General features: G+C 35.8%; 1 protein-coding gene across 2 annotated transcripts in view; it reads left to right on the top strand.

Moving 5' to 3' along the window:
- Nucleotides 1-20330, top strand: part of DLGAP2 (DLG associated protein 2) — a 1185476-nt gene extending 1165146 nt beyond the window's left edge. For both annotated transcript variants that reach the window (XM_020973015.2, XM_020973016.2), the window contains exons 12-14: nt 7215-7306; nt 13904-14056; nt 16017-20330. In XM_020973015.2, coding sequence (XP_020828674.1) covers nt 7215-7306; nt 13904-14056; nt 16017-16235 — 464 coding nt within the window. In that variant the 3' untranslated portion in view covers nt 16236-20330. The remainder of the gene's footprint in view (nt 1-7214; nt 7307-13903; nt 14057-16016) is intronic.
- Nucleotides 20331-26082: the final 5752 nt, after the last annotated feature.

Raw genomic sequence — 26082 nt, 5'->3', positions numbered from 1 at the left:
GTTAATTGGTTGTTGTTTATACTGTACATAGTTTGATTTGCATATATTGTTTGCTTGTTGACTCCCCCATTAGATTGTAAGGTCCTTCAGAGCAGAGACTCTTTTTTCCTCTTTTTTTAATCCCCAGTGCTTAGCAGAACAGTGTCTGGCACATAGCAGGCACTTAACAAATGTTTACTGATTGACTGATAGTCTGAAATCTTCATTTTATAGATATGGAACCTGAGTTTGGATAATCTGTGATCTCTCACCTGGACTATTGCAACAGCATCCTAACTAGTTTCTCCATTTCAAGTCTCTCTCCACTCTTATATAAGATCCAAAGTGATTTTCCTAAAGTACAGGCCTGATCATGTCATTCTCACACTAAATAAACTCTAGTGTCACTTTACCACCTCTAGGATCAAGTTTATCTTGATGTGTTTGCATTCAAGACTTTTCATAACTTGGACCCAACTTACTTTTCCAGCCTTACTACACATACTCTGCTTTATACTTTCTGTGATCCAGCCACAGTAACCTTCTTACTGTCATTCATTCACAACACCCATTTCCCATCACTAAACTTTTGCAATGGCTATCCTTCATGTCAGGAGCATATTCACTCCTCACCTTCTCCTCTTACAATCTCTAGTTTCTTTCAGGTCTGAGCATAAGTATCACCTTGTGTATAAGAACTTTCCTAACCTCCTCCCTTTCTCCCAGCTCAAGTTCCTTACCTACTGGGGAAAAAAATGCCTCGTATATACTGCAAATATACCTATAAATGAACATATTTGTTTTCCCCTACCTCAGAAGAATGTAAGTTTCTTGAGAACAGAGACTGCTTCTCTCTCTCTCTCTCTTTTTTTTTTTTTTTTTGCTTTTTGGCAATTGGGGTTAAGTGACTTGCCCAGGGTCACACAGCTGGTGTCAAGTGTTTGGTCTGAGGCCAGATTTGAACTCAGGTCCTCCTGACTTCAGGGCTGGTGCTCAATCCACTGCCCCACCTAGCTGCCCCCGAGACTGCTTCTCTTTTACATGTGACATTTGAGTAACACAAGTCAGAAGCTAAATAGATATTTGGGAATTAATTAGCTGAAACTGGTGAAAGCCTAGAGTAGAAACCAACAGTGATTTCCTATTATTGCTGAATAAGGTGAAAGTAGCTAATATAACATTTTGGTGGAGGTACTGAACTTGCCTGGATTTTGAGAACACCTCCACACACTACCCCCCAGCATGTTATAAGCATGTTCATGGAGGTGGGAATGAACAATGACAATTAACTGAAAGTATAGAACTACAACTCTGATAACAGAAGGCATAGTCAGGAAGATGAGTTCAAATCTTGCCTCAGACATTCACTAGCCATCTGACCCTAGGAAAGACATTTAACCTTTGCCTCAGTTTCCTCATTGGATAATAATAACACTGCACAGGGTTGTTGTGAGGATCAAATGAGATAATATTTGTAAGTGCTTAGTATAGTGTCAGAAAGATAAAAGGTACTTTATAAATGTTAGCTATCTATTATTTTACTAGAATATTTTACTGGAATTACTTTACTGGAATTTTATAGTTACTATTATTTTACATGAAGCAAGTCCTCCTCCTACCTCTTCCCAGCACTTTCCCTTCCCACCCCTGCCAAAAAAACAAAAAAAAATTACTTTGTGCTTATTTGACATATAACTTATTTATGTAAATGTTTCCTCTGACAAAATAAGTTTCTTTAGATCAGTGGCTGTTGAATGTTTGCCTTCATATCCTCAGTGCCTAGCATAGGCTCAGCACACAGACTTTTTACAAATGCTTGTTAATTCAATCATTGATGAACACTAGGAGATAAAAAAGCAGCTACTCCTGAATAAAGCCAAAGGAAGTAGAAACAAAATCATATATAGCTTCTGAACTATAGTAAAAAGTTGTATTGTGCCATCTTCTGACTTACATATTACACAAAACTTATAGACACCATGAGAATTTTTTAAAATTTAGCAAATATTTTTATTGATAAATGCTAAAGGAATTAAGTTCTTTAATTTAGAATTTAGAACACTAAAAAGAGTTAATTCTATTCTGTCCTAATATTATGTGAATAAAGGTAAATTTTCTCCATCTCCACACAGGAAAATAAAGGAGACAGAAGGGTGTCAAATACCGTGTGACAGTTTTTGGTTAAATATGAGAAATCTGAATCTGATATACTCAGAGATGTAGTATCATTTCTTTCTGTCATATCTAAGAAAGGAGCCAACTGCTATCTTCCTTAGATTACTGGAATATAGTTCTACATAAACATAAGGATATAATCTGTATAATCTGCTGTGATTCTGTCAAGAATTCTAGATTCTTGGGGCAGCTAGGTGGCACAGTGGATACAGCACTGACCCCGGACTCAGGAGGACCTGAGTTCAAATGTGGCCTCAGATACATGATACTCACTAGCTGTGTGACCCTGGGCAAGTCACTTAACCCCGATTGCCCTGCCCCTCCCAGGAAAAAAAAAGCAAATATGAGCCCAGTTTTCCATTTCTAAGCATAAATCACAGACTCCAGGAGTTTAAGAGAGGCTTAGTGGTCGTTTTAGCCATCCCATCATCCCAGGAAAAAGCCCTTTCTACAAAATCACTACAAAATGATCATCACACCTCTGAAAAAATTCTTCTTGTGGTAGAAGGATCTTATAATTTTGCTAGAAGGCCTGGTACATTGGAAAAACCTGAAGTGCTTAGAATCAGAGGCCTTGAGTTCTAATTATGCTTCTGCTATTTGCCACATATGTAACCTTGAATAAATCATTAAATTTCCCAGTACTTCAGTTTCCTCACCTGTAAAGTGAAAGTGCTGGACTATATAACTTCTGATGTTCTTTCCAGTTTTTCCAGACTTATGAGCAGCTCAAAATGCTAGAAAACTCATATCAAACCAAATATTTTCTCCTACTAACTTCCTTCTTTGCCCTGGTTTTGCTCTTTGGAACTGCTCTAAATAAATCTAATGTTTCTCTCACAGAACAGCCCTTATGAGCCCTTGGCTCTTAGGTGTCTCCTGATTCTCCTCCTTCAGGCTAAACATCTCTAGATCCTTCAACCATTTCTCATCATATGCACAGGGATAATCCTTCCCATAAGTTTAGATGAACATTTTCCAACCTTTTTGTGTGCCTAGTGCAAACAAAGCTTGATGCATGTGAAGTCATATTGAATTTAGAACACTTAATAAGAACTTGGAAAACAGCATGGTATAGAAGAAAGGGCACTAGATTTGGAGTCACAGGACCTGGGTTCTAATCCTGGTTAGGTTACTATGTGACCTTAGGCAAGACAAGGTCTTTAAAAGAGAGTACTGGACTCTTTTAGTACACTTTGAAAACAGGGTACTGGACTCTTTTAGTACAAAGGAAGAAAGAAAATAAAACAAAACAGCATTAATGTGGGTTCAGCCATCACAAAGTTCATATTGGAAACCACAGGCTATCTTGGATAAGCCCTACACTAGACTTAAATTTGAAAGTTATGAGGGAGACGCTTCTTTTCCCTTGAAGGAAATCATCTAAGCATTTTTTGTCTTATTAAACTATACAAGTAAGGTATGTTGGTCTTATGAATGTATAATGATAGTATTTTGGAAGACTTGTCTGAGGGATGATTCCAGCTTTCATTTCATTTATAGAGCAAGGATGACATGCATCCTTGGCAAGTATCTGACCTGAGTAAAGTTGTCACACAGATACAAATAGAAAATGGTTGATGGGGTTGGAGGGTCAGAAGAAGTGAGGCAGAATTTGACTATGTATTTGCTGAAATTAATGCGATTATTGCAAATCAATATAATTAATGAATGAGAAGAGGAGGGCAAAAATGAACAGTGAAATTGGATGACAACCCTTCCTACCCATACACGCTCTGTGTATCTCTCCCTTTCTAGTCTCACAAATCATAGCAACATCGTGGTAGAGTAGAAAAGGGTACAGGATAGAAGCTGGGAAACACAGGGTCTGGTGCCATCTCTGCCACTGACTTTCTTTGTGACCTTAAGCAAGTTACTTCCCTTCCTCTTCAGTAAAATTAAGGCTTTGGACTAGTGACTGCTAAGATCCCTTCAAGCCTTAAAGGTATAATATTATGTTATTCCAGCATTAAGAGTCTGAGGACCTGGGGAAGGGGGCAAAGCTGATTACCAGGGGTTTGACCATTCATTGGCCTTAGGATGCATGTCATCCTTGCTCTACAAATGAGATGAGCTGGAATCATTCCTCAGACAAGGTACAAGAACTTAGTGGGTAGCCTGAAAGAGGGCAAAGATGTTTGAAAATGGAAAAGACAAGGAGTAAATATCTTGAGAACAATTGTGTTTGCCATTGAGGTCACATGGGTACTCATTAGACTAGGATGAGATCCTAGAATAGGACACTAAGTTCAAAGGTGAATTACACTGAAGAACAGAATTATTCTTAACAACGAGTTAATACATCTGCTTTAGGCAAATGGACCAGAAAAGAAATATTTCAAAGATGAGGGCAGACCAAGGATCTGGTGCTATAGAGACAGCTAGGAAAAAGGTGAAGGAGATGCCTGCAAGGTTAGTGCAAGGTAGCCAAAAGACCAGGGAAGGAATCTTGGGGGTCATCTAGGCAATCACTTTATCAACCTAGGGTTCTAGAACCTAGTGCAGTAGAAAAGAAAGTCAGGGTAGCTGCATGGAGTGCAATTTTTCCCAGAGCCAGAAGAGGTCATCTGAGAAGCCATACCCAGGAAATTGCTATAGTTTTAGCAGAAGCTGGGAATCCCACCAGACCTGAAAATAATGCCAACCTCACTGTACTCCAGGCTGAAAGGTTGAGGGAATATCTCTTCCTAGCATCCATTCAATCCCAAAAAAGAGGGATAGAAAGAACAAGGGCAACATATAGGGAGAAACAATCCAGTTCTCACTGGTACTGGTAATTAGTTTTCCAACCTCAAGTCTCTCCTGACTCCAGTCCATCCTCTACCAGCTACCAAAGAGATCTTCCTCAAGCACAGGTCTGACCATGGTGTTCCCTACTCAATATACTTCAGTGGCTCCCTAGTATCTCCAGGATTAAATTTAAAAAGGAGAATATCTTCTTTCCTCATTGATGCTCAAAGCTACAAAAGCACCAAGGTGACTGCAGAGCCACATTGAACTGCAAACCTTGAGGCAAGATTGAAGCAAGACCAGCTGTACAACTAGCCAGGTGTTCTGCCCAGACACAACTGCAAAGACGAAGCATCCACCCCCAAAGGTTTCTTAATGACATCTGAAAGTGTGCCCTCTGACAGCCACTGAAGTTTCAGATTAATGCTTCTTATCTAAAATGGAACCACTACAGGATGAGAAATATGTTTTAAGTAAAAAATTCAGAAACCTATCTCAAGGAAAATTTGTTAAGCCTCCATAAACTTAGAGACCACACTATCAGTCACACTGGAGCCAGAAGGGAAAAACCAGTTTTAATTTATCTTGCAGTCATTCTCCTATACCCTTAATTTATTTTATCTCTCATACTAATATTGCTAAAACACATATTTTAGTTAGTATTTATGTGTATATATGCATACATATATAATACATACATACTTATAACAACAGTTTGGACACAACTAAATCTTCATTCTTCATTAAACTAATGGCATCCTTACTCATAGCATAATCTGGAAATGTAATACAGAAACAATGTGTAAATACAACACAGAGATTGTCCAATAACCTTCTTATGGCAATAGAATCCTGGAGATATTATTGAGGGGATTTCAAAGATATAAGTTGGTGTCATGTGTGGTCCAGTAGAAAGAGTCAATATATCAAGACAACATGGTTTCATCAGTTTGAGAACTCTCTCCACTCATATAGGATACAGCCTATCTATAAATTAATGATAACAATGATCATTAACGTTTATATGGTATCTTAGATATGCCAGGCCCTGTACTAACCATTTTTACAGATATTATCTCATTTGAGCATTCCAATAACCCAGGGAGGTAGAGCCTATATTTTTAGCCATGCTATCCATTTAAAAGTTAAGGAAACAGAGGCAAAAAGAAGTTAAGTGACTTGCCCAAGGTCACACAGCTAGTAAGTGTCTGAGACCATATCTGAACTCAGATCTTCCTGACTCCAAACCTAATGCTCTACCCAGTTCATTACCTTACCTGCCCAAGCCTCAATGAAGTAGAGTGACTTAAATATTAACATCTACCTAGAGGTAAGTCTTCCTGACTCTAAGCCAAATATTCCATCCGCTGCTTCATGTTGGAAATGTTGAGACAAGCCTTTTTCCCCATTTTGTAATTAACTGGCTATACTACACTGAGCAAGTCACATAACTTCTATGTGGCTTGGTTTCTTTATGTGTAAAATGGGGATAATACTACCTCTTCTATACAACTTACCAGACTGAAACAAGGATCATTTTGTGAAGATACTTTAAAAAGAAAAAGAAAAACCAAAACCTGTAAGTAGTTTACAAAAATAAGGTGGTAATATTCTAATGGAATTGGGAACAATAGCTAAAAGAAGGAAATACTAAGTCCTTTATTAAGGTACTTTCCTATACTTTCTTCTTTTCCCTAGAGTAATGTTGTGTCCCATCTGAATCCAGAGCTTAAAAACTTTTACTTTCTAAGAGCAATGAAAAATTCCTGAGGTTCCTATTATTTTCCTAAACTAAATCCTTGTTAAGAGTTCTAAAAATAGTTTTCTTATAATTTTTTTTCCTACTTTATAAGGAGTCCCTAAAGAACGAAAAAGAAAAAAATTCCAGCAGGAATCAGTGTGATCTGGCTCTGTTTCTTACTAGCTGTGTGACCTTGAGCAAATCACTTCACCTTTATAAGCCTCAGTTTCCTCATCTTTATAATGGGTTTCATAGTATCCAGAGGTGAAAAGGACCTTAGAAACCATCTATTCCAACCTCTTAGTTTACAGATAGGGCAATTGAGGCCCACAAAGATTGATTAACTTGTCCAAGTTCCCCAAAATAATAAGTATAAAACAAGATTGGAACCTGGTCCTCTGACCATGATGTTTATCATTGTGCCATGCTCATCTCTTTACTTTAGGTGTCTTTGAGGCCCCTTCCAGTTCTCACAATCTGAAAATCTATAGGGATCCTAAGGCATGGTCCCTTTGGGTACTTCTATTTTTTTTTTTACTTAATCAGCAACATTTTAAAAATCATGTTAAATAATGGCCTCTTCCTTCAGTTCTAGGTAAAATCAGGAGTGCAGTTGGAAGTGCTCAGCTTCTCATGTCTCAGAAGTTCCAGCAATTTTATTGGCTTTGTCAGCAAAATTTGGTAAGTCAATATTTAGGCAACCTTAATCGGCCACAGAAATCTTAAACTGGGCATTTATGCTTTATTTTCATTCTTACTTTGTATTCATTCTTTTAGAATCTTTTTCCCCATTGCCATTTCAATATCCATTACACCATACTCCCTTTCTTCTATCCAAAACTTTAACACAATATTATCAATAAATGTATTTATAATTACATAGCAAGGTATTTACATAATAATATATAATTTTATATAAATGTATTTTCTCAATTCTGTTTCTTGATATATTTATTTATAAATATATGTCATTTGTTATTGATACCTCACTGTTACCTACACGCTATGTCTAAATTATTATAGCTTTGATTTTATGCCTCTACATACATTAGACTGTTCTTTTAACTATACAAAATATGCTAAAGAAAAAATACATTCCCTTCTACCAACTCAAAATCAAAGCCTAGAAATATAGATACATATTTAATATAGAACCTATTAAAACTAGTTCCCCATTGCCAGAAGTCCCTAAGCATTTGAATCAGAAATTGTGCATCAGAACACTTTTGAAGCCTTTTACAAATGTCAGACTACATTTCATTGTTAGTGTTAATTTTTTTTCCACTGAGAGTTCCAAAATATTTGATTATTTATTCTACTTCTAGCTTCTTTCCATGCTTACCACAGAAATTTCTGAAACATTATTTTTTCTTGAGGGGTTGGGAGAGATAGGCATAAAAACTATATTTGCCCAAGGAAGGAATTAAAAATGTTGAAAATATACACTTAATATTTATAAAAGTTGACTAGACAAAGGTGAAAAAAATTCCATCAATAACTGCTGATAATTGTACTTAAGCTTAGGTCTTTAAGAAGGAGAAAGGATTCCACATCCTTCTTAGGAGACCATACAGAAATTTATCCCTACAGGCTATGAACCAAACCACAGTGATTTACTGAATGTCATCACATCTGATACTAAAAAGAAGCCCCCAGAGGGTGATAACTTAATATACCTTTGACATCCATGAACAACTTACTCAAGGCAATAACACGTGTCCATATTTAATTTGCAAGCCAAGATGTAAAACTTTAGAAAAAATGAAGTTTAGCCAGGATAATAATATCGGTACTTTGTGATAAGGGAAGGAAATGACTTGGGATAAATATTGTTCCATTTAAAAAGGCATTTCTTAAAGTGCTAGCATGATATACTATATAAAAAAGACCCTGTCTTCTGGGAACTTCAGTCAGGTAGTGATGGCTCAGATACACAGGATATGTGAACACTAAAATAAGATTTTAAAAAATAAGTCAGACAACAAATGCCATCCTTATACAGGCCAAAGTCTCAGTTCTAATGCAAATACAAATGATTAATCTTCTGAAAACATCTTGTTCAGAAAATGAGTCATTGTATCACCAAGTATCTCTTGAAGGAAAAAATATGACCATACTCCTTTTCCATACTTCATATTTACCACTGAGGTACTATTTTAATTGGAGCAGCTAGGTGGCACAGTGGATAGAGTGCTAGGTCTGGAATCAGGAAGACTTATCTTGGTGAGTTCAAATCTAGCCTCAGACCCTACTAGCTGTTGATCCCGGGCAAATCACTCAACCCAATTGCCTCAATTTCCTCATCTGTAAAACGAGTTGGAAAAGCAAATGGCAAACCACTCTAGGATCTCTGCCAAAAAAAAAAAAGAGGGTCACAGAGTCACACACAACTGAAAAACAATTACTGTTTTAATTACATATTCCAAGTCCAGGCTTGGAAAAAGGAATAAATTTATTCTGTGTGGCCCTAGAGGTTAGAACTAAGACAGCAGTGGGAATCACAGAGAAACATATTTTGGTTCCATATGACAAAAATGGAATTGCCTTGATTTGGGTTCCAGTCCTGGCTTGGCTACTCACAATCTACATTACTATATAAAAGCCATTTAACCTATCTTGGTTTCGATTTCCTTACCTGTAAAATACTTGGAGTGAACTAGACTAAGGTCCTTTTAAGATAGGTGATTTAATGGATAGAGTGCTGGGCCTGGAGTCAAGAAGACCTGAGTTCAAATCCAACCTCAGACACTTACTAGCTGTGTGACCCTGGATAAATTACTTCACCTCTGTCTTAATCCACTGGAAAAGAAAATGGAAGACCACTCCAACCTCACAGACAGTATGATCCACAGGGTCAGGAAGAGTAAGACACAACTGAATAATAACAACAGGTTCATTTCTGGTCTAGATCTGTGTTTCCATGATAGATAGAGGATTTCCCCATTAGTAGAAGTCTTCCAGCAAAGGCTACATGATAATCTGTTAAAGATATTCTCAGGCATTCCTGAATCAAGTAGAGACTGAATTAAATGAGGTCTCTGAGGCTCTATAAATAAAAGAATCCTGAAGGCTAGAGAAGAGATTTTTATCTACTCTATTCTTCTAGCTCAGACCATGCTAAAATCAATCAAGTGAGAAAAAAATTGAGCTTAGTTGTAAATGGAGCATAATACCAGTGCTGCATTCAGAGTAGATGCTTTATAAATGTTTGTTGGACTGAACTGAATTCCAGATCCTGTCTTAGAAACACAGGCCTAAATTTCAGTTTCCTGAGTCAGGCATTTTTTTTCCCCTTACAGTTACCCTTTGAGTTATGACCAGCAACTGTGAATGGAGTAATTAGACTTGGAGACTGGAAGGTCTAAGTTCAAATGGTGCCTCTGGCACTTACCAGCTGAGTAACCATTGGCAAAACCAATCCTAACCCTAACCTCTGTGAACTTCAGTTTTCATACATGTAAAATGGGGATAATAACAATACCTATTTCACCTATATGATGAGACAGAGAGAAAGAGAGAGAGACAGAAACAGAGCGCACGCTTTGTAAGCCTTCTAGCATCATATAAACGTTAGCTATTATTATAGCTGAAACAAGTCTTGTTTCTTGGTCTTTCTCAGTGGATAATGAATGGTTCTAATTACTAGTGTTTGAAGTCTAGTTTTGAGTTTGGTTTTCTTTTGTGCTATGTTCTTTATAAGCAGAGACGGATTCCAAGCTAGATACAAGAAAAAAGAAAAACTTAAGAACAAATTCTGATACGGTTTATAAAATTCAGATGTCTCAGTTGAGTTCAAGTTGGAATTACTCTTCTAGTACTCTACAATGCCAGGACCTGTTTAGCAGAATTCAGCAGAAAAAGGTTGCCCTCTAGTGGCTCAAAGTAAGCAGAACAAGCTAGAAAGTGCAGGGAAATTATTATTTTCAGACCCATTTTACATGAGAAATGGGAGTAATTGTCCAGGAAGTTATAATCTCACACATACACACACACCAAAAAAATAGCAATAGGTTTTATCCTATGAGCTTCATAGTTGTCAGAATTTATAATTCAGCTGTATATGATGCAATTATGTTGTAAACTCCATGAAGAATCTTTAACCCTCTTCCCCTCTTCCTAGTAATGCTGAGTACATTGATAAATGGTTCAAAATTGATCTGAATAGTGCATACTAAGAAATTCCATATGAATAGCAAACTCATATTTTCCTTTAGTTAAAACAGTACAGTTCAGACAACCAAATGAATCACGATATGTATTTGTAGAAAGAACACCATTGGCATTATTGCTGTTTGTGTACTGATATAAAGAAGCAAAGGAATTCTATAACTAACTCCATAAGACCCTTCAAATTAATTCAATCTATACTTTGGTACTTGGTGATATTACTGCGAAAGTTGAAATAAGGGAGTAAAACAAGAAAATTGTAGGAAAATACAAATCAGGAATAAGGAACAAGAGAGGGCAAAGACTTATCCAGTAAATTACATATTTATTTATCAGAAATACCTCTAAAAAAAGAATGAAAGGCACTGGATATGGAAATCCACCAAATCACATTTTTAAAAATTATATTTTTTATATAACAACAGACATGAAATGACTTGTTACTTATGTAGGAGTCAAGTGTCCATGACCACTAACCTCTTAGAGAAAATGTTAAAATTAGTGCAAAGATAGTAGAATAAAAATGAGAGAAGGCTATGGTATACAACTAAAACAACTCCATCTAGACCTGTCTAAACCAGTCATTTATTATGGAAAAATGGTATATGGGCAGAAGATAGAACCCAGATATACATTACAAAAATTTCATGTTAAGGTCTAATAAATATTAACTGATTGCTACAGCAAGGAGACAGAGCCAAAAAAGTGTCTTAGCAAACATATGAATTATTTGCCAAGCAAGGAGATATGGCAGCCAAAGGCATCAACAACTTAAAATATAAACTTAAATGCAAACATTTATGAAGAAAGATGATGGAATATTACGAGCAGGATTACTTCATAAAATAATGAAAAGCAATGGATGGTAAATTCAGATTCAAGAAAGTTTGTTGAGGCATCTTAACTAAGTAAAGACATCCTGAGAACATTTAAGGATGAAAATAGAAGACAGACAACAAAAGACAAGAAGAAAATATCAAATACTTTTATAATAAAATGTTTTCATCATCAAGGAACCTCTGAACTTGTACTCTAACGTCATAGTCCTAGAAGTGCTTATAAAAAAGGCAGAAACACCAAAGGGAACAAAAAAAAAAAGGAAAAGTAGTTGGATTAAATTAAGTATAGTAGATACATCATGGAAGTGACAAAATTGTGATGGATCAATTCACAAGTTATCTGTAGAAGGAGAAGATACCAAAGATATTGAAAAGAATCTCCAGCCTCATTTATACCCATTCTCAAAAAAATAAAAATAAAAATAAAAATAAAGACATCAACAATCAACCCATATACCTACTTCCCCATCTATACAAAGTTTTGTTTTTATGATAATAATCTACATACACACTAAATATATTCTAAATGAGCTGTTATGACAGGAATGGTCAGGCTTTCTGACATTCCATAGTAGAATATATTGTTACTATGACAAGTGGATAAAAAATGTAGAGAACAAAAATCCCACTGTCCTTCCAGTTTGTCGACCTTTTTTTTTTAATTCTTTGGTAGAGTAATATGTCTCCTTAAAAGATTTCTTCCCAAAAAGCATCTACTGTACAAACATCAAAATTATTCAAGATTTGATAAAAGCTACAAGAAATGAGAGAATTTTGTTCAACCTTCTGATCATTAATATCCAATGAGGCATAAGAGGGAGAGATAGATGCTTATCAAACATGTTCATCACTGTTATGAAGAAGAATCAGAGCACAGTTCAACTTATAGAGAGATTCCCCATAGATAATTAAGTCATCCAGAGACTCCTGTTCATGCATGATGTCTGTCTATTTGTATTCAACCTCAGATCACCGTAGAGTCTCATGGATGAGGAACCCTCCCGCTTCTCTGTAGTCTTCCCCCCTTCAAACATAAGCTCTGTGAAGACAGGGACTGCCTTATATCCTTGTATTTTTGTTCCCATTGCTCAGCAAAGTGCCTGGCACATAAAGTGTTTTATAAATGACAGTTTATCCATTCATTCATTAAGCCACTGAATTCTATAACTGAAAGAGATTTGGAGAGCTAGTCCAACACTCTCATTCTACAGATGAAGGCCCAGAAACTTTAAGTGAAGGGTACAGCCAGGAATCAGCCGAAGTTCAAATCTTGCCTCAGACACTTACTAGCTGTGTGACCCTGAGCAAGGCATTTAAACCTCTGTCTGCCTCAGTCCTTGTCTATATGAGATCATAATAGCACCTACCTCACAGGGTGGATATGAAGATTAAATGATATGATATTGATAAAATGCTTAGCATAGTGCCTGGGGACATAGTTGGCAATTAATAAATGCTTGATCTTTCTTGTCCCCCCTCCAAAAAAAGACATTGTAATACCTAACAGCATACTCATGGTTTCCAAGAAAAGCATTTAAATCAAAATTATTTATAAAATGGCATATTTTTCATTTTTTTAAAACTTACCAGTACCAGCTATAAAATCTATGAGGATACTTCTTGTTGTTCAGTCGTTTTTTAGTCATGTTCAACTCTTAATGACCCCGGGGGGTTATCTTGGCAAAGCTACTAGAGTGGTTTGTCATTTCTTCTCCAGCTCATTTTACAGATGAGGAAACTGAGATAAACAGGGTTAAGTGACTTGCCCAGGGTCATACAGCTAGTAAATATCTGAGGCTGGATTTGAACTTAAGAAGATGAGTCTTCCTGATTCTAAACCTGATACTCACTCCACTAAGCCACCTAGTTGCCCATTAGGATAGCAATAATAAATAATAATAATACAAATAACACTTATTTAGCACTTTATTGTTGACAAAGTACATGTTATATCATTTGATCCTTACAACAACACTGTGAAGTAGGTACTTATTATTACCATGATTTTACAGACAAGGAAACTTGAGGCTCAGAGAGGTTAAGTGATTTGCCCACAGTCGCTGGAAGGTACCTTACAGATTCATACTAAACACTTAATAACTACATTGTAACTCAACTATTGGAGTTTTTGCTTAAAACATGAAAAATTGGGCTTAACAAAGATACCTCGGAAAGAAGCAAACTTACCCCCACACCTGTATCCTTAACCCAGCAAGCAAGGAAGAATTTTGCAGTTCGAGTTTGTTGATGTTTTCTCTTTTGTTTATGTTAGGATCCCAGTGCTATGCCAAGGCCTACTTCCCAAGACCTGGCAGGATTTTGGGACTTATTGCAGCTCTCTATTGAAGATGTCAGCATGAAGTTTGATGAACTTCACCAGCTGAAGCTCAATGAATGGAAACTAATAGAATCACCTGAAAGAAAGGTAATTACCCCCAACTCAGTATGGTTTCCATGTAAACCCTTGCTCAACAACCCCCCCTAGTGTTTAATCCAATTGCAGAAATGATCCATTTCAAATTCCAAATTATGAAGTGTTTCCTTTGATTAGCAATCCAGCACAAACTTTTCCTGAGTTCAAATCTGGCCTCAGACACATATTAGCTATGTGACTCTGAGCAAGTCACTTAACCCAGTTTGCCTCCGTTTCCTCAGATGTAAAATGAGCTGGAGAAGGAAATGGCAAATCACTCCAGTATCTCTGCCAAGAAAACCCCAAATGGAGTCACTAAGAGTTAGACACAACTAAAATAACTCAACAACAATCACTAATCAACACTTTGGATCTGAAGAGAAGCTGGCAATAAAAGACAATTAACAATTAAAAGAAAAACTAATTTAAAATAAATATAAATTTGTTACACTGGTCAAAATAGTGTTTCTAATTTTCACCTTTCTTGGATAATGAAAGCCAGGTTTTTAAGAGTCCTCTACCTAACAATACATGTTAAAATTCCCCTTGAAATGAAAAAGATAAACCAAGTTGTTCATCCTGGGAGATGAACATTTTGGCATAGTGATTTTGAAGGTTCCTTGCTCTGTAGAGTAACCCCCCTGAACTAAAATCTGGAGCCTGCAGTTGCCATAAATGTAAAAGGCAACTATAGGTCAGACTGTACCCCTACTTTACCTGAAAATGGCCTGGTTCATTTCCCTGTAGAATGTAAGCTCCATGGGGGCAGAGACTGGTTTGTTTTATCTTTCTTTGTGTCCTAGCCTAGTGCTTGGGCTAGTGCCTGACACATAAGTGGTACTTAAAATACATTTGTTGAATTAAATGAAATGTCTAGTTTAAAAGTTAGTATCACCCACATTTTAGTAGCCAATTATAGAAGAATAGGAAGATAGACTGAAATAACTTTGTGTTTAAGACAGGAAATAAACTTGAGAAATCCAAAAAGATAAAGATATTATAAGCAAATTATGCTATTCCACAGCCTTTCTTATTATGTTTGAACCTCCGGTCAATACCATAAGCAAATGGCAAAGATGTCCTAACAATTTCTGACCCTTACAGCATCTGATGAAATCTACCAGGATATACCATGGGGTGATGAACTTCTAGCTGAATCAGACTTTTTATAGTGGGACAGGCCAGCAAACTACAGGGGGATACCCAGTGAAATGGTACCATTGGACCTGGTTTGTCCTGGGTCATTGGAGCATAGATTTAGAGCTTGTAGGGACCTTAGAGGGCATTCTATCCATGGGTAGAAATGACCCAAACCTGCCCTGGCAGATGCTTGTAAGCTCCTAGAGGACAGAGACTGTCTTTGGCCTCTTTTTATATCCCCAGTGCTTAGCATAGTGAGCAGCACACAGTAGACACTTGATAAATGTTTACTAATTGGTTGATGGTATCTATTAAACTAAATGATAGTATATATCAATCTAACATCAGATTAATTTTGAAATCATATTATCTATTAATGTAATACCAAACTAACAGCTACTAATATTTTGATACCTTTAGGTGAATCTGTGGTATAAGCAGCTACCAAGGCAGATTTAAACCTACTTCTGTCCCTAAGGCTTGATGGCCTGAAAAAATCCCTCCAGCAATAAGACTATAGTCCCATGATCCTAGGACATATCAGGTCTATACACACACACACACACACACATATATTATATACACACACACACACATATATATGTGTATATATGTATATATATATGTGTGTGTGTGTGTATATATGTATGTATGTATGTATGTATGTATAAAAATAATTAACACCAGAGTATATGCTGGGAAGGAATTTTCTGTGTAACAAACCTTAGCAAAACTCTGATTCCAAGATGGATTTTTTTTTAAATTGAATGTTAACATGCATATGGCATTCTGCTCACTAACTCAATTTTGATCTTTTATATCAATGTTTTAGGAAGAAAGAAAGGTTCCCCCTCCAGTACCAAAGAAGCCTCCAAAAGGGAAATTTCCTATCACAAGAGAAAAGTCTCTAGACCTACCTGACAGACAACGCCAAGAAGCCAGAAGACGGCTCATGGCCGCTAAGAGAGCAGCCTCCTTTAGGCAGAATTCGGCCACTGAACGAGCAGACAGCATTGAGATCTACATCCCTGAGGCCCAAACCAGGCTTTAAAGACAGAATGCTGCAACGTTTCCTTTTTTTTAAACAAACAAAAAAAGCTTGTACAGTTTGTCACTTAACCTGGTAATTTCTGTCTCATTTTCTCCACTGAATATGCCCTTGCTGTTGTGTTCTTCGTGCCATAAGCACAGTGGAATGTTTTGATTTTTTCAAAGTTTGCCGAGCTCATTGCAAGAATGACTTCTTTTTGTATTTATTGTCTGACTTACAATCAGCTACAATGGATAGGGCTTGGTGAGACCTGACTTATCCAATATGTTCTCAGAGGACAACAAGAAACACCTCTTGAGATGGAACCCAGCTTACCTTTTTTTGTTATTTATATTTTTATAAATTGTGTGACAATTAGGGATAAGAATAACAAATTATAAAATGGGTGCATCTCACCATTCACTAGAGGCATTAGCTAACCAAGTAGAAGGTGCTACAATGGCAAGTGCATGACAGAAAGACCCCATGTCTCTCACCTCCAGTATTCTTTTCTTCAAATCCAACTAAATGATTTGCCCATGTGTGCTGCCATTCTCTTCATCCCTGTTACTACGGGAAAACATTAGTAAGCCTTTCATGTCATGTCAAGATTTTGGCAATGAAAAGGGATCTATCTAGTCATTACTCCATGCACGTAGACAGGTAGTTCTCCAAAAGCCCAGGAGCCTACCCTTCTGAATCCATTAAAAATATCTGGTAAGATTTTTTTTCCAGGAACCACATCACCATTTTCCCAAAGCTAAGCTTAATTTTAGTGCAAGAAGACTGACAATGGATGAAAAGAAAGTGGTAGCCTTAAAGCATCTCTTACATAGCAAAGTATAAGAGCAAAGTTATACTTATTCCTAGAAAATAGTTCTTGTCATTTCAGTTCTTTTCATGAGTTTGTTTTTATCATTCATATTTTACTTTTAATTTCACTGATTAATTATACTACATGTGGTAGGTCGTATTCTCAAACTGCTGTATCAATTAAATTTCCAAGGTATCCTTGAAAAAAAAAGTTTGCTTGTTTAAAATGCCAGTTGTGATGTTGTAACCAGTTTAAGAAGTTTGAATGTGAGTGGTAAGTATATCTCAGTTTAAATGGTAAAGGTGAAATGTAGCTTACATTTGATTTTTTTTTCAGAACTCTTTTTCCTATGCAGTATCAGCTAAGGCAAGTACCTTGCTTATAAAGACATAAAGAAATTGATTCAAGAATTAAGGGATTTCCAGCTCTGGAATTTAAGAAGCATTAGCATGTTTTCATGACACTGACTAAGATGAACAAAAACAGGAGACAGTTTAGTCAAGTAGCTTTCAATCCTGAATTAAGTTTAGGTACAGTATTCTTTATTCAAGCTTCCCACTGGAAATGAGGACTCTAACTTATAGACTTCTCTCTCCAAAGGAAGACCCAATAAAATATATCAAATGGAGCCCAATCTCCACATGAATTAAGTGAAATACAGGAGTATTTATTCCAGCTTCCCAATGAAAAGTGAGTGTCCTAATTCATAAATCCTCTCCAAAGGAAGACCCAATAAGGTGGATCTAATAGATCCTAGTTTCCTCTGACTTTGGATGACTACTCCATGTTAAAGCACGATGGCAACTTACAAAAGATATTTTGAACAACTACCATGTTTTCTGTTTACCTGCTTTAATAAATACCATGTACTTAGCCATACGCAGAACAGCTTCTCAATTATACTCTAGCACTTTGTTATTGTGGGGTTTTTTTTCCACCTTGATTAGCACTTTAAATAAGTACTCAGCTCACTCTGCAGCCTGCCACATTATTACAAGCATTAAGTAGCAAAGGTTGCATAGCTTATAAAAATTTGGACATTGGTTAACAATGAAGTTTTCCTTTGTTCTTTTGGGCTTTTTTTCTTTTTGTTCCAAATATGTTCCACCTAGCATGAGGTCCATTTGGAGCACAGTTGATATTAAAGCATGTTTAGCTTCAAAGTTTGAATTTATAAAGCTGAGTAGTTAAAGATTTCCTGTAAGGCCAAAACTCTGTAAATTGAGCCTCATACCTGGTATATATTTTACCAAACAGCCTTAAACAATATTTGGAAGCAAAAACCAAGACGAATGTATATCCTTTAAAATAATGCAAAAAAATCCCTTACATATTCTTCTATAAATGAATATTCTATCCCCAGAGTGTTCAAAGCATTTTCTACATAAAGAAAGAGCTGAATCCTGGGTAGTGTACAATACTGATGCTGCTTCCTATACTTATTGTACTATATTAAATACAAATGTATTTGCAAGTATTGGCATTTTAGTCTTTTTAAATGGTATTATTTAAAGTTGAGCTGCTATTTAGAAATAATCCACAGAGAAGCAAAGCCAGTGTATTTCCTAGGTAAGGGAAAAGTAAAACAGACCTGCACGCACACATACAGATCTATGTATAACTACTGGCAGCTGATATATTTTACCTAATTTCCTTGAACACATACAAAATATATAAAGGGAAAATATAAGGATTAGGTCATAACCATTAAATTTAGATCCCAGAAGAAAGTACAATCCTGACTTGAATGAAGTTATTCATCAAATTTGAATTCTTTTTTGGTATTCAGTGTCTTCATTCTTTGATTTCTATCATACCTTCCTCTTCCTCCCCCAAAAAAGATGGTATATAATATAAATAGATTATATATATATATAGATATATCTATATGTATAGATATATCTATATACATATAGATATATCTATATATATAGATATATTTATGGTTAAACCATCCTGTGGATGAACAAATAAAACCCCGATAAATTTTACAATGTTGTTGACTGATATGTTAAGTATGCCTCTTTGGAGATGTATAATTCCCTCTTTAGTCCACCTATGTTCCAAAGAAGATTATTTGAAAGCAGATGCCTGCTGTGAGATGATAAAATTTTACCTGTTCATGATCCACATCCAAGTGCAATATACTCAATTTGTCATACAGGTGATATTCTATCAACAAAAGCAGAAAAGAAGCCATGTTCATTTATGTGTTGTCCGTTTCACCAATTAAAGAGAAATAAAGCAATCTTTATAATACCTGTGTTATAAGTCAATCAAGCCAACTTATTTCAATCACTTCTAGCAAATAATAACCGCAACCACCACAATACATCCGTCACATAGTTTAATCCACCTCAGTTAGAGTGTACTTTTAATTTAAAAAAATAATAATACATGGTTGAAAGCGTGGTTGAAATTAATGGTATAAAATGTTCTATGAACATGATAGTGAAAGAGAATTTGATGCCCTCCATATACACATACATATATGTATGCATATACATACTACAAAGATATCACTGATCACTGAAAAACTAATATTACTTTGGGAATCATATTGCTAACAACCAACAAAACTAGTTGATCTATTGTGAAACTTCATATATAAAAACTTAACAATGCAGAAGATCTTAGTTAATTGTAAAAAACAACCAATACATAAATAATAAACAGGAATCAAAAACTTGACATTTAACCCAGAAATTTTTTTAAAGAATTTGTAGCTGTTTAAAAACACTGTTTTCAATGCAATGATTTCTTCTTTGAATTTCTTTCCTCTTTCCTTCATTCCATTAAACGCAATTATTATCACTTTAAAATGTTATATTTTTTCCTCTATAAATTTCCCAGGAACCTTGGGCAGTATATAAAAATATGGCTATTATGCTATTTGATATAAAAAAATAACACTTTAGTTTAAAGTTAAAATTTTGTCATTGTTTTCAAGTTGAGATCCATTGAAGATTTTAAGCTTACTTAGCTTAAATTACATTTTAAGTAACATTTTAAAAAAAATAGACACATATCAGTATAGTCTATTGTTAACCTTAACATCTTTTCTTTTGGTATTGGCATTGAAAAGCAGATGAAATTCCACCCACTGGTTTCGGGTGGATAGAATTTATCTTTAGAAGACTATATGTTTCACTTTTATGTGCACAGATACATGTACTTTCAGCACCTTCTTTTGATATATGTATATATATGTCTCCATTTTCCTGTCTTGACTTTTCCCCTTTTCTATCATTCCTCCAAGGGAAGAATCCTATATTAATTATGAATTTTGGCACCTCTACAATTCTCATTAAGTTTCTGTATTGTTCTGTTTTCATGAAGCATCTCCATGATGGATATACCGGAAAAAATAATGTTGACCAAATCCAAGGCAAACAATTGGCTTGCATCATTCATGAGATCCATTTAGTTCTGGCCAAACTCTAGTGGCTGGGAGTCTTGCCCAATATTCTGTGCCTGTTGATAGAGATTCTAATAAATCCAGATGAGGCTCTGAAATATTTTGGAAGGTTGTTGAAAGAATGCATAGTTTGTGGGAACATCTCAAAGGTTGGAATAATTATTCAGTAGAACTAAGCATACAACTTATTCTGATACCTTCTGGGATCAGCCAAGCCCAGAAAATAGGCAAAAGAATACATTTGTGAGGACTAAAATGGAATTTAGGAATATTAATTTTCTGGAGCTATTCATAACATCCTTCCCAATGATGATAGTTAATAGCACCCCCTCACCTCACATCAGGAATCCTGGGGCTGGAAAAAGGTAAAGAGCAGGAGTGAGGACTAAAACTAACCTTTCTCAATAGGGATTATCTCATACTAGAGTGAATGCAGTAGCTAGGTTCCTGCATGGAGCTCCCCATGAAACTTCCAAAAAGTGAATCATATTAAAGAAGCATAGGTAGCATAGTGGACTTGGAGTCTGGAAGACCATGTTCAAAGCCTGCCTCAGACACTTTCCAGCTGTGTAATCCTAAGCAAGTCACTTAACCTCTCTAGGTCTCAGTTTCCTCATCTATAAAAGGAGAAGGTTGGGCTCAATGGCCTCTAAGATCCCTTCCTGCTCTAACTCTAAGATCTGTTATATTAATGTTCTTCTAGGGTCAAGACTGACCATTGCATTGATCTTAATGTTGATTTTTTTTAACATATGCATATATTATTTATATAAGGCATTTCTGTCTACATGTCTAAAATGTATTCATTTCACAACTTAATCTGCCCTCACCAAATCCTTTTGCTTTCTTTTACAACAAATTAAACACATCGGGTGTTTAAGAAATCAGGAAGTTAAGGTTGGTTACTGATTAACTACAAGCCAGATATTTTCCAGAGAAATTGTGTCATCATTCTTTAAATTTGGGTTTAAATTTATACACTTCACTTTTATTAACTAATTTTTAAGTCAAATTTCACGTTCAGATAACTGGCTCGAATTAGTGCCCAATACCTTAAGGAACTTGGCACTTTCATAAGAAGAGATATGTGGCCAACTGCAATTTCATTAAATTTACAGTTGCAATAAGTTACAGTCATTAAAACAAGTTGCCTTTGTGAATCTAGCTTGAAAGGACCTTCACACAAAGGGGTGCCAGGATACTTTGAAAATTGATAAAAAGGAACATGTACTTAGTGCCTGTCAGTTAGGCAACCTAATTTTTAGTCTCTCATTAACCACTAAATAATTGTATAAAGTCAAGCTTGGGTGCATTGTGTCTTAGTTTTCTCATCTGTAAAGTTGGAATAATAACAACAATACTTATCTCTTGACTAGCTCACAAATATATTGTGAGGATTGACAACAACATAATGTCAGTAACATACCTTGAGCTCCCATGAAGCAAGTGATAACAAATATAATGTATTATTAGATTAGTTACCAAATTCTAGAGACATTAATATTAAATAGAATCATTAACAATGTTTTTCTTCTTTAATGGTGGACATCACTCACAGTATGAAGATGAATTTTTCCAACAGGTTTAGAAACCTGCAAAAGACCAGAGCATGTGATATCTCAAAAGAGAACAGGAAGTATTGGTCAAATGCACTAATACTGACCCCAGGCCCTGGTTTGAAATGCTCCCTCAGCATTTTGACTTGCAAAGAGCTCACAAAACAGACTCTCAGTAGGTTCTGGTGTGGGGAGATGACTCAAGGAAAATGGATGTTTCCCCTGTGCCTTTGGCTCCTATGTTTCTAGAGTGTTTCCATGAATACAGGTCAGCCACTAGCCCAAATTAGATTTCATCCAGACAACATTTTGTCAGTGCTTTAAATTTGTACACTTCCAGGATGAATTGAAGTAAACACTAAAGAATGAAAGAAAATCAATGTCAGAAAATAGAGAACCAAGCCTGTGGAGTATGTCTTAAATAAAATTAGACACAACTATCATGATTGCCTTGGTGTTTCTGACAACAGTTTTGGAGGAATGCTCCCATCTGGTTCTAGTTTGTAGAAGTCTTTAATTTTATGACTCAGAGAAACTAGTCCATGGCAACACTCCAAGAAACAACCACCTTGTCATGCAAGTGGTCACTGAGAAATGTCTATAATTTATATGACTTGCTGTCCTGGACCTTCTATTTGTATCCAGCTTTAATAAAAATAACATACAGTTTCAATGTAAACATTTGATTGATGACATTCTCTGCAAAGGAAGTGTTATTGACATAATAGGAAATACTTTTAAGAAATATTTTGTATCTACACAAATAAAAGGAAGACAGAGGTTTACCTCCCTACTTTCTTATATTTTATGTGACTCTTCATCATTGGTGCTGAATCTGAACCTGAAAGATTTGTGAGTCAAATCTTTCATATACCTAATGAACAAGAGGACCTAATGAACAGTTACTGCAAAGTTCCTTGAAGTATGAATTTATTCTTCTCACAGAGACCATAATCACCACAAAGCATAATGGTTCATGTCTACTGAAACACACCCTGGGAAAACATAAGCATTACTTGTAATTACCTACAGATGCCACCTGCTCATGCTTTAATTTATCTCCATTGTTTTAGTAATATGATCATATCACTTTTAAAGGGCTCAGCATGTATGCATCTTTCACTCCACTTTATATACTGGTTTGCTGAATTAACAAGGTTTCCTTTGCAAATAGTGCAACCTACACTACTTTGGAACTCTTCTTTCCAAAAATAAGCCACTCTTCCCTGTACACATTCTTCCTGTACAGAGGCTGAATTCATGCATCCATCGTCCATACTCCACGCCAAAATACTCAAAGGTGGTCTAAGGACTAAATTAAATGCCTCCTATAGAATTTCCAGGAATGTTAGAACCAGGAAGCTAGCTGTTTAGTTGAAGTTTTAAAAAAAAGTATATAAATATATACATATATAAATATATACACATGAAATCATATCAACAATGAGGATGAACTGAGTGCCAAATAGCCAACATCTGTACAAAGTCACATGCCACTAGAGTCAACTATTTTATGTAATTCTCTTTCACAAGCTTTTCAAATTCTTTTGATAAATTCTCTTTAGTAGCATGCAGGATACCTACTCTGAATACACAGTATGCTCTTCCATTACCACCACACCTTTGTGCTCCTGGGTAATAACTTCATTACCAGAATGTTGGCCATTCCTTTAAAACACTGAAGAATTGATTTATTTGAGTTGTTCTTTTTCCATGATCCTTTGTTCATTCTCAGCTGATTGTAAGGAAAATGTGCTTCACTATTTCGCTCCAGAACTCTTTTATGAAGCTGCGTTTTCAATTGATTTCTGTATTGCTTATGTTCACCTCCTGTAAATAGTTCTGCAATTAAATTTTTTGAGAAAAGCAGAGTTTTCTGGTTATTGAGTCAATACTTCCTATACTGTTTTAAACTCAGGAAAGCCGTGTCAATAAGTAAAGTACCTCTGGTCTTATTTTATTGGAAACTCTCCATAGAGACCTATGAGAACTCATCTACATGGTATAATCTTTGTTGACTGTAGCTCCTAGATGTTAAGTTACCTATCCATGGTCACACAATAAGAATCAGAAGCATGAGTTAAATCTAGGTCTTCTTGACTCCAATACCAGCCCTCTACTAACTATACCATGCTGCCTCTCATAGGAAAACATACATACCCCCAAATTTTAAAGTTTTCTCATTAAAAGAGCCTACATTTCACTGTCTATTTGTATTTCAAAGAAAATGTAAAGCACTTGACCTTGGGTAAATCCCTTCACCTCTCTATGCCTCAGCTTCTTCATGTAAAAAGTAAAAGGGTTAGATTATAGGATCATATTTATATCCAAAAGGGCGCTCAGAAATTATTTGTTCTAAACATCTCATTTTACAAATGAGAAACTGAAACCTAGAGAAGTTAAGTTATCTGCTCAAGGTCATAAAAGTGGCAAGTGGCAGAGCTGGAATTTGAACCAAGGCCTTCTGACTCTAAATCCAGTGTGCTTTCTACTGTACCATAACTAGGTAATGTCTAAATTTACTTTAGCCCTAATAAATTTATGTAAAAGTTCTGTGGCAATAAGGAAATCAAGTGGTGATTATAATGGAAAGAAATGGAAACTATTTAATTAAATTTTCAGTCATGAAATAATATCCCCTAATTAATAGCCATTTAGGAAATACATGAATGTGAGACTTCCGATCATATCTTTTATACTGGTCAAGAAGCATAGACTAGTTCCTTTTGGAAAGCATTCTTGGCTCTAGTTTTACATAGATTACTGGAATTCAGGCACTTCATATATTTTTTGCTCCCTTTCTTCTTGCCCTTCCATTGACCTCAATGGTCTGCTTTGTAGGTAGAAGTAGTGGCATGATGATGGAAACAATAGTTTACAAATTTTATGAGATGGCCTTTTTTTCCATGATTTTCCTTTAGGCAGACATCTCCAATTGTTTGTGTGTTTATTTTTAAATTACTATTAAAGTACTTGTATTCAATTCTGGGTATTATATTTTAGGAAGAACATTGATAAGCAGAAGTGTGTCCAAAGAAGGGGAACCAAGTTGGTGAAGGGCTTTAAGCTCATGACTAGTTGGCTGAAGAAATGGGTAAAGTTTAAATTGAAGAAAAGGCTGGCGGGGAGAGGAATGATAAGTCTTCACAGTATTTGTAGGACAAGGAATTACATTTGTTTTCTTAATCTCCAAAGGGCAGAAAGGTATTTGTTTTTGGTTTGTTTGGGGGGCTTTTGGCAAGGCAATTGCAGTTAAGTGACTTGCCCAGAGTCACACAATTAGTAAGTGTCAAGTGTCTGAGGTCACATTTAAACTCAAGTCCTTCTTACTCCAAGGTCAGAGCTCTATTCACTGGGACACCTAGCTGCCCCACAGAAAGGTGTTTGAATGATCAATTGAATGATCAATTTGAGTGTAAGCCTCCAAGAGGCAAGTTTAGCTTGATATGGAAAACTTTCCTTACAATTATAGTTATGCAAAAATAAATTACTGGTAATCATTAAGCAAAGGCTGGAGAACCAGTTATCAGGTATGATGTTGTGGGAATTCTTTTTGAGGTATGGGTTAAACTAAATGGATTGGACTAGATGGCTTCCCTTCCAGAATGATTCCTGAATCCCCCATCACTGTTGCTAATGACACTAGGACAGGGATTGTATAAGATATCTATCAAAAAGAATGACAACCTCTCCATGAGTCACATAGATCTCCCTATTCTCCACATCCTTATTGCTCCCACAAATATCCCACAAAGGATCTACTTATCACACAGCAGGCCTTCCTCTATTTCTTTTAACCTTCCATGAGCACATTTTTTTTTTAATTCCAAGAGAACTAGTGCCTCACTTTGGCTGTCTATCTCTCACTCTTGCTGTAAGATCAGGCCACTTCCTTTTCTCATCATTCATGTGAATAATCCAAACATTCAGTGAATAATATACTTTGTACTACTTCTTTCACACAAATCTTTATTGGTAGAATCAGATCTATCTACTTACAAATAATTTCTGACTAATAATAACAATAGTCAGCATTTACAGAGCACTTTAAGGTTTGTGAAGTACTTTGCATATGCTATC

Source organism: Phascolarctos cinereus, unplaced genomic scaffold (assembly GCF_003287225.1).
Source record: "Phascolarctos cinereus isolate Bilbo 61053 unplaced genomic scaffold, phaCin_HiC Scaffold_2;HRSCAF=192, whole genome shotgun sequence".
In the NCBI taxonomy this organism is placed as follows: Eukaryota; Metazoa; Chordata; class Mammalia; order Diprotodontia; family Phascolarctidae; genus Phascolarctos; species Phascolarctos cinereus.
The sequence above is the reverse complement of the archived record's forward strand: the minus strand, read 5'-3'. Positions and strand labels throughout refer to the sequence as shown.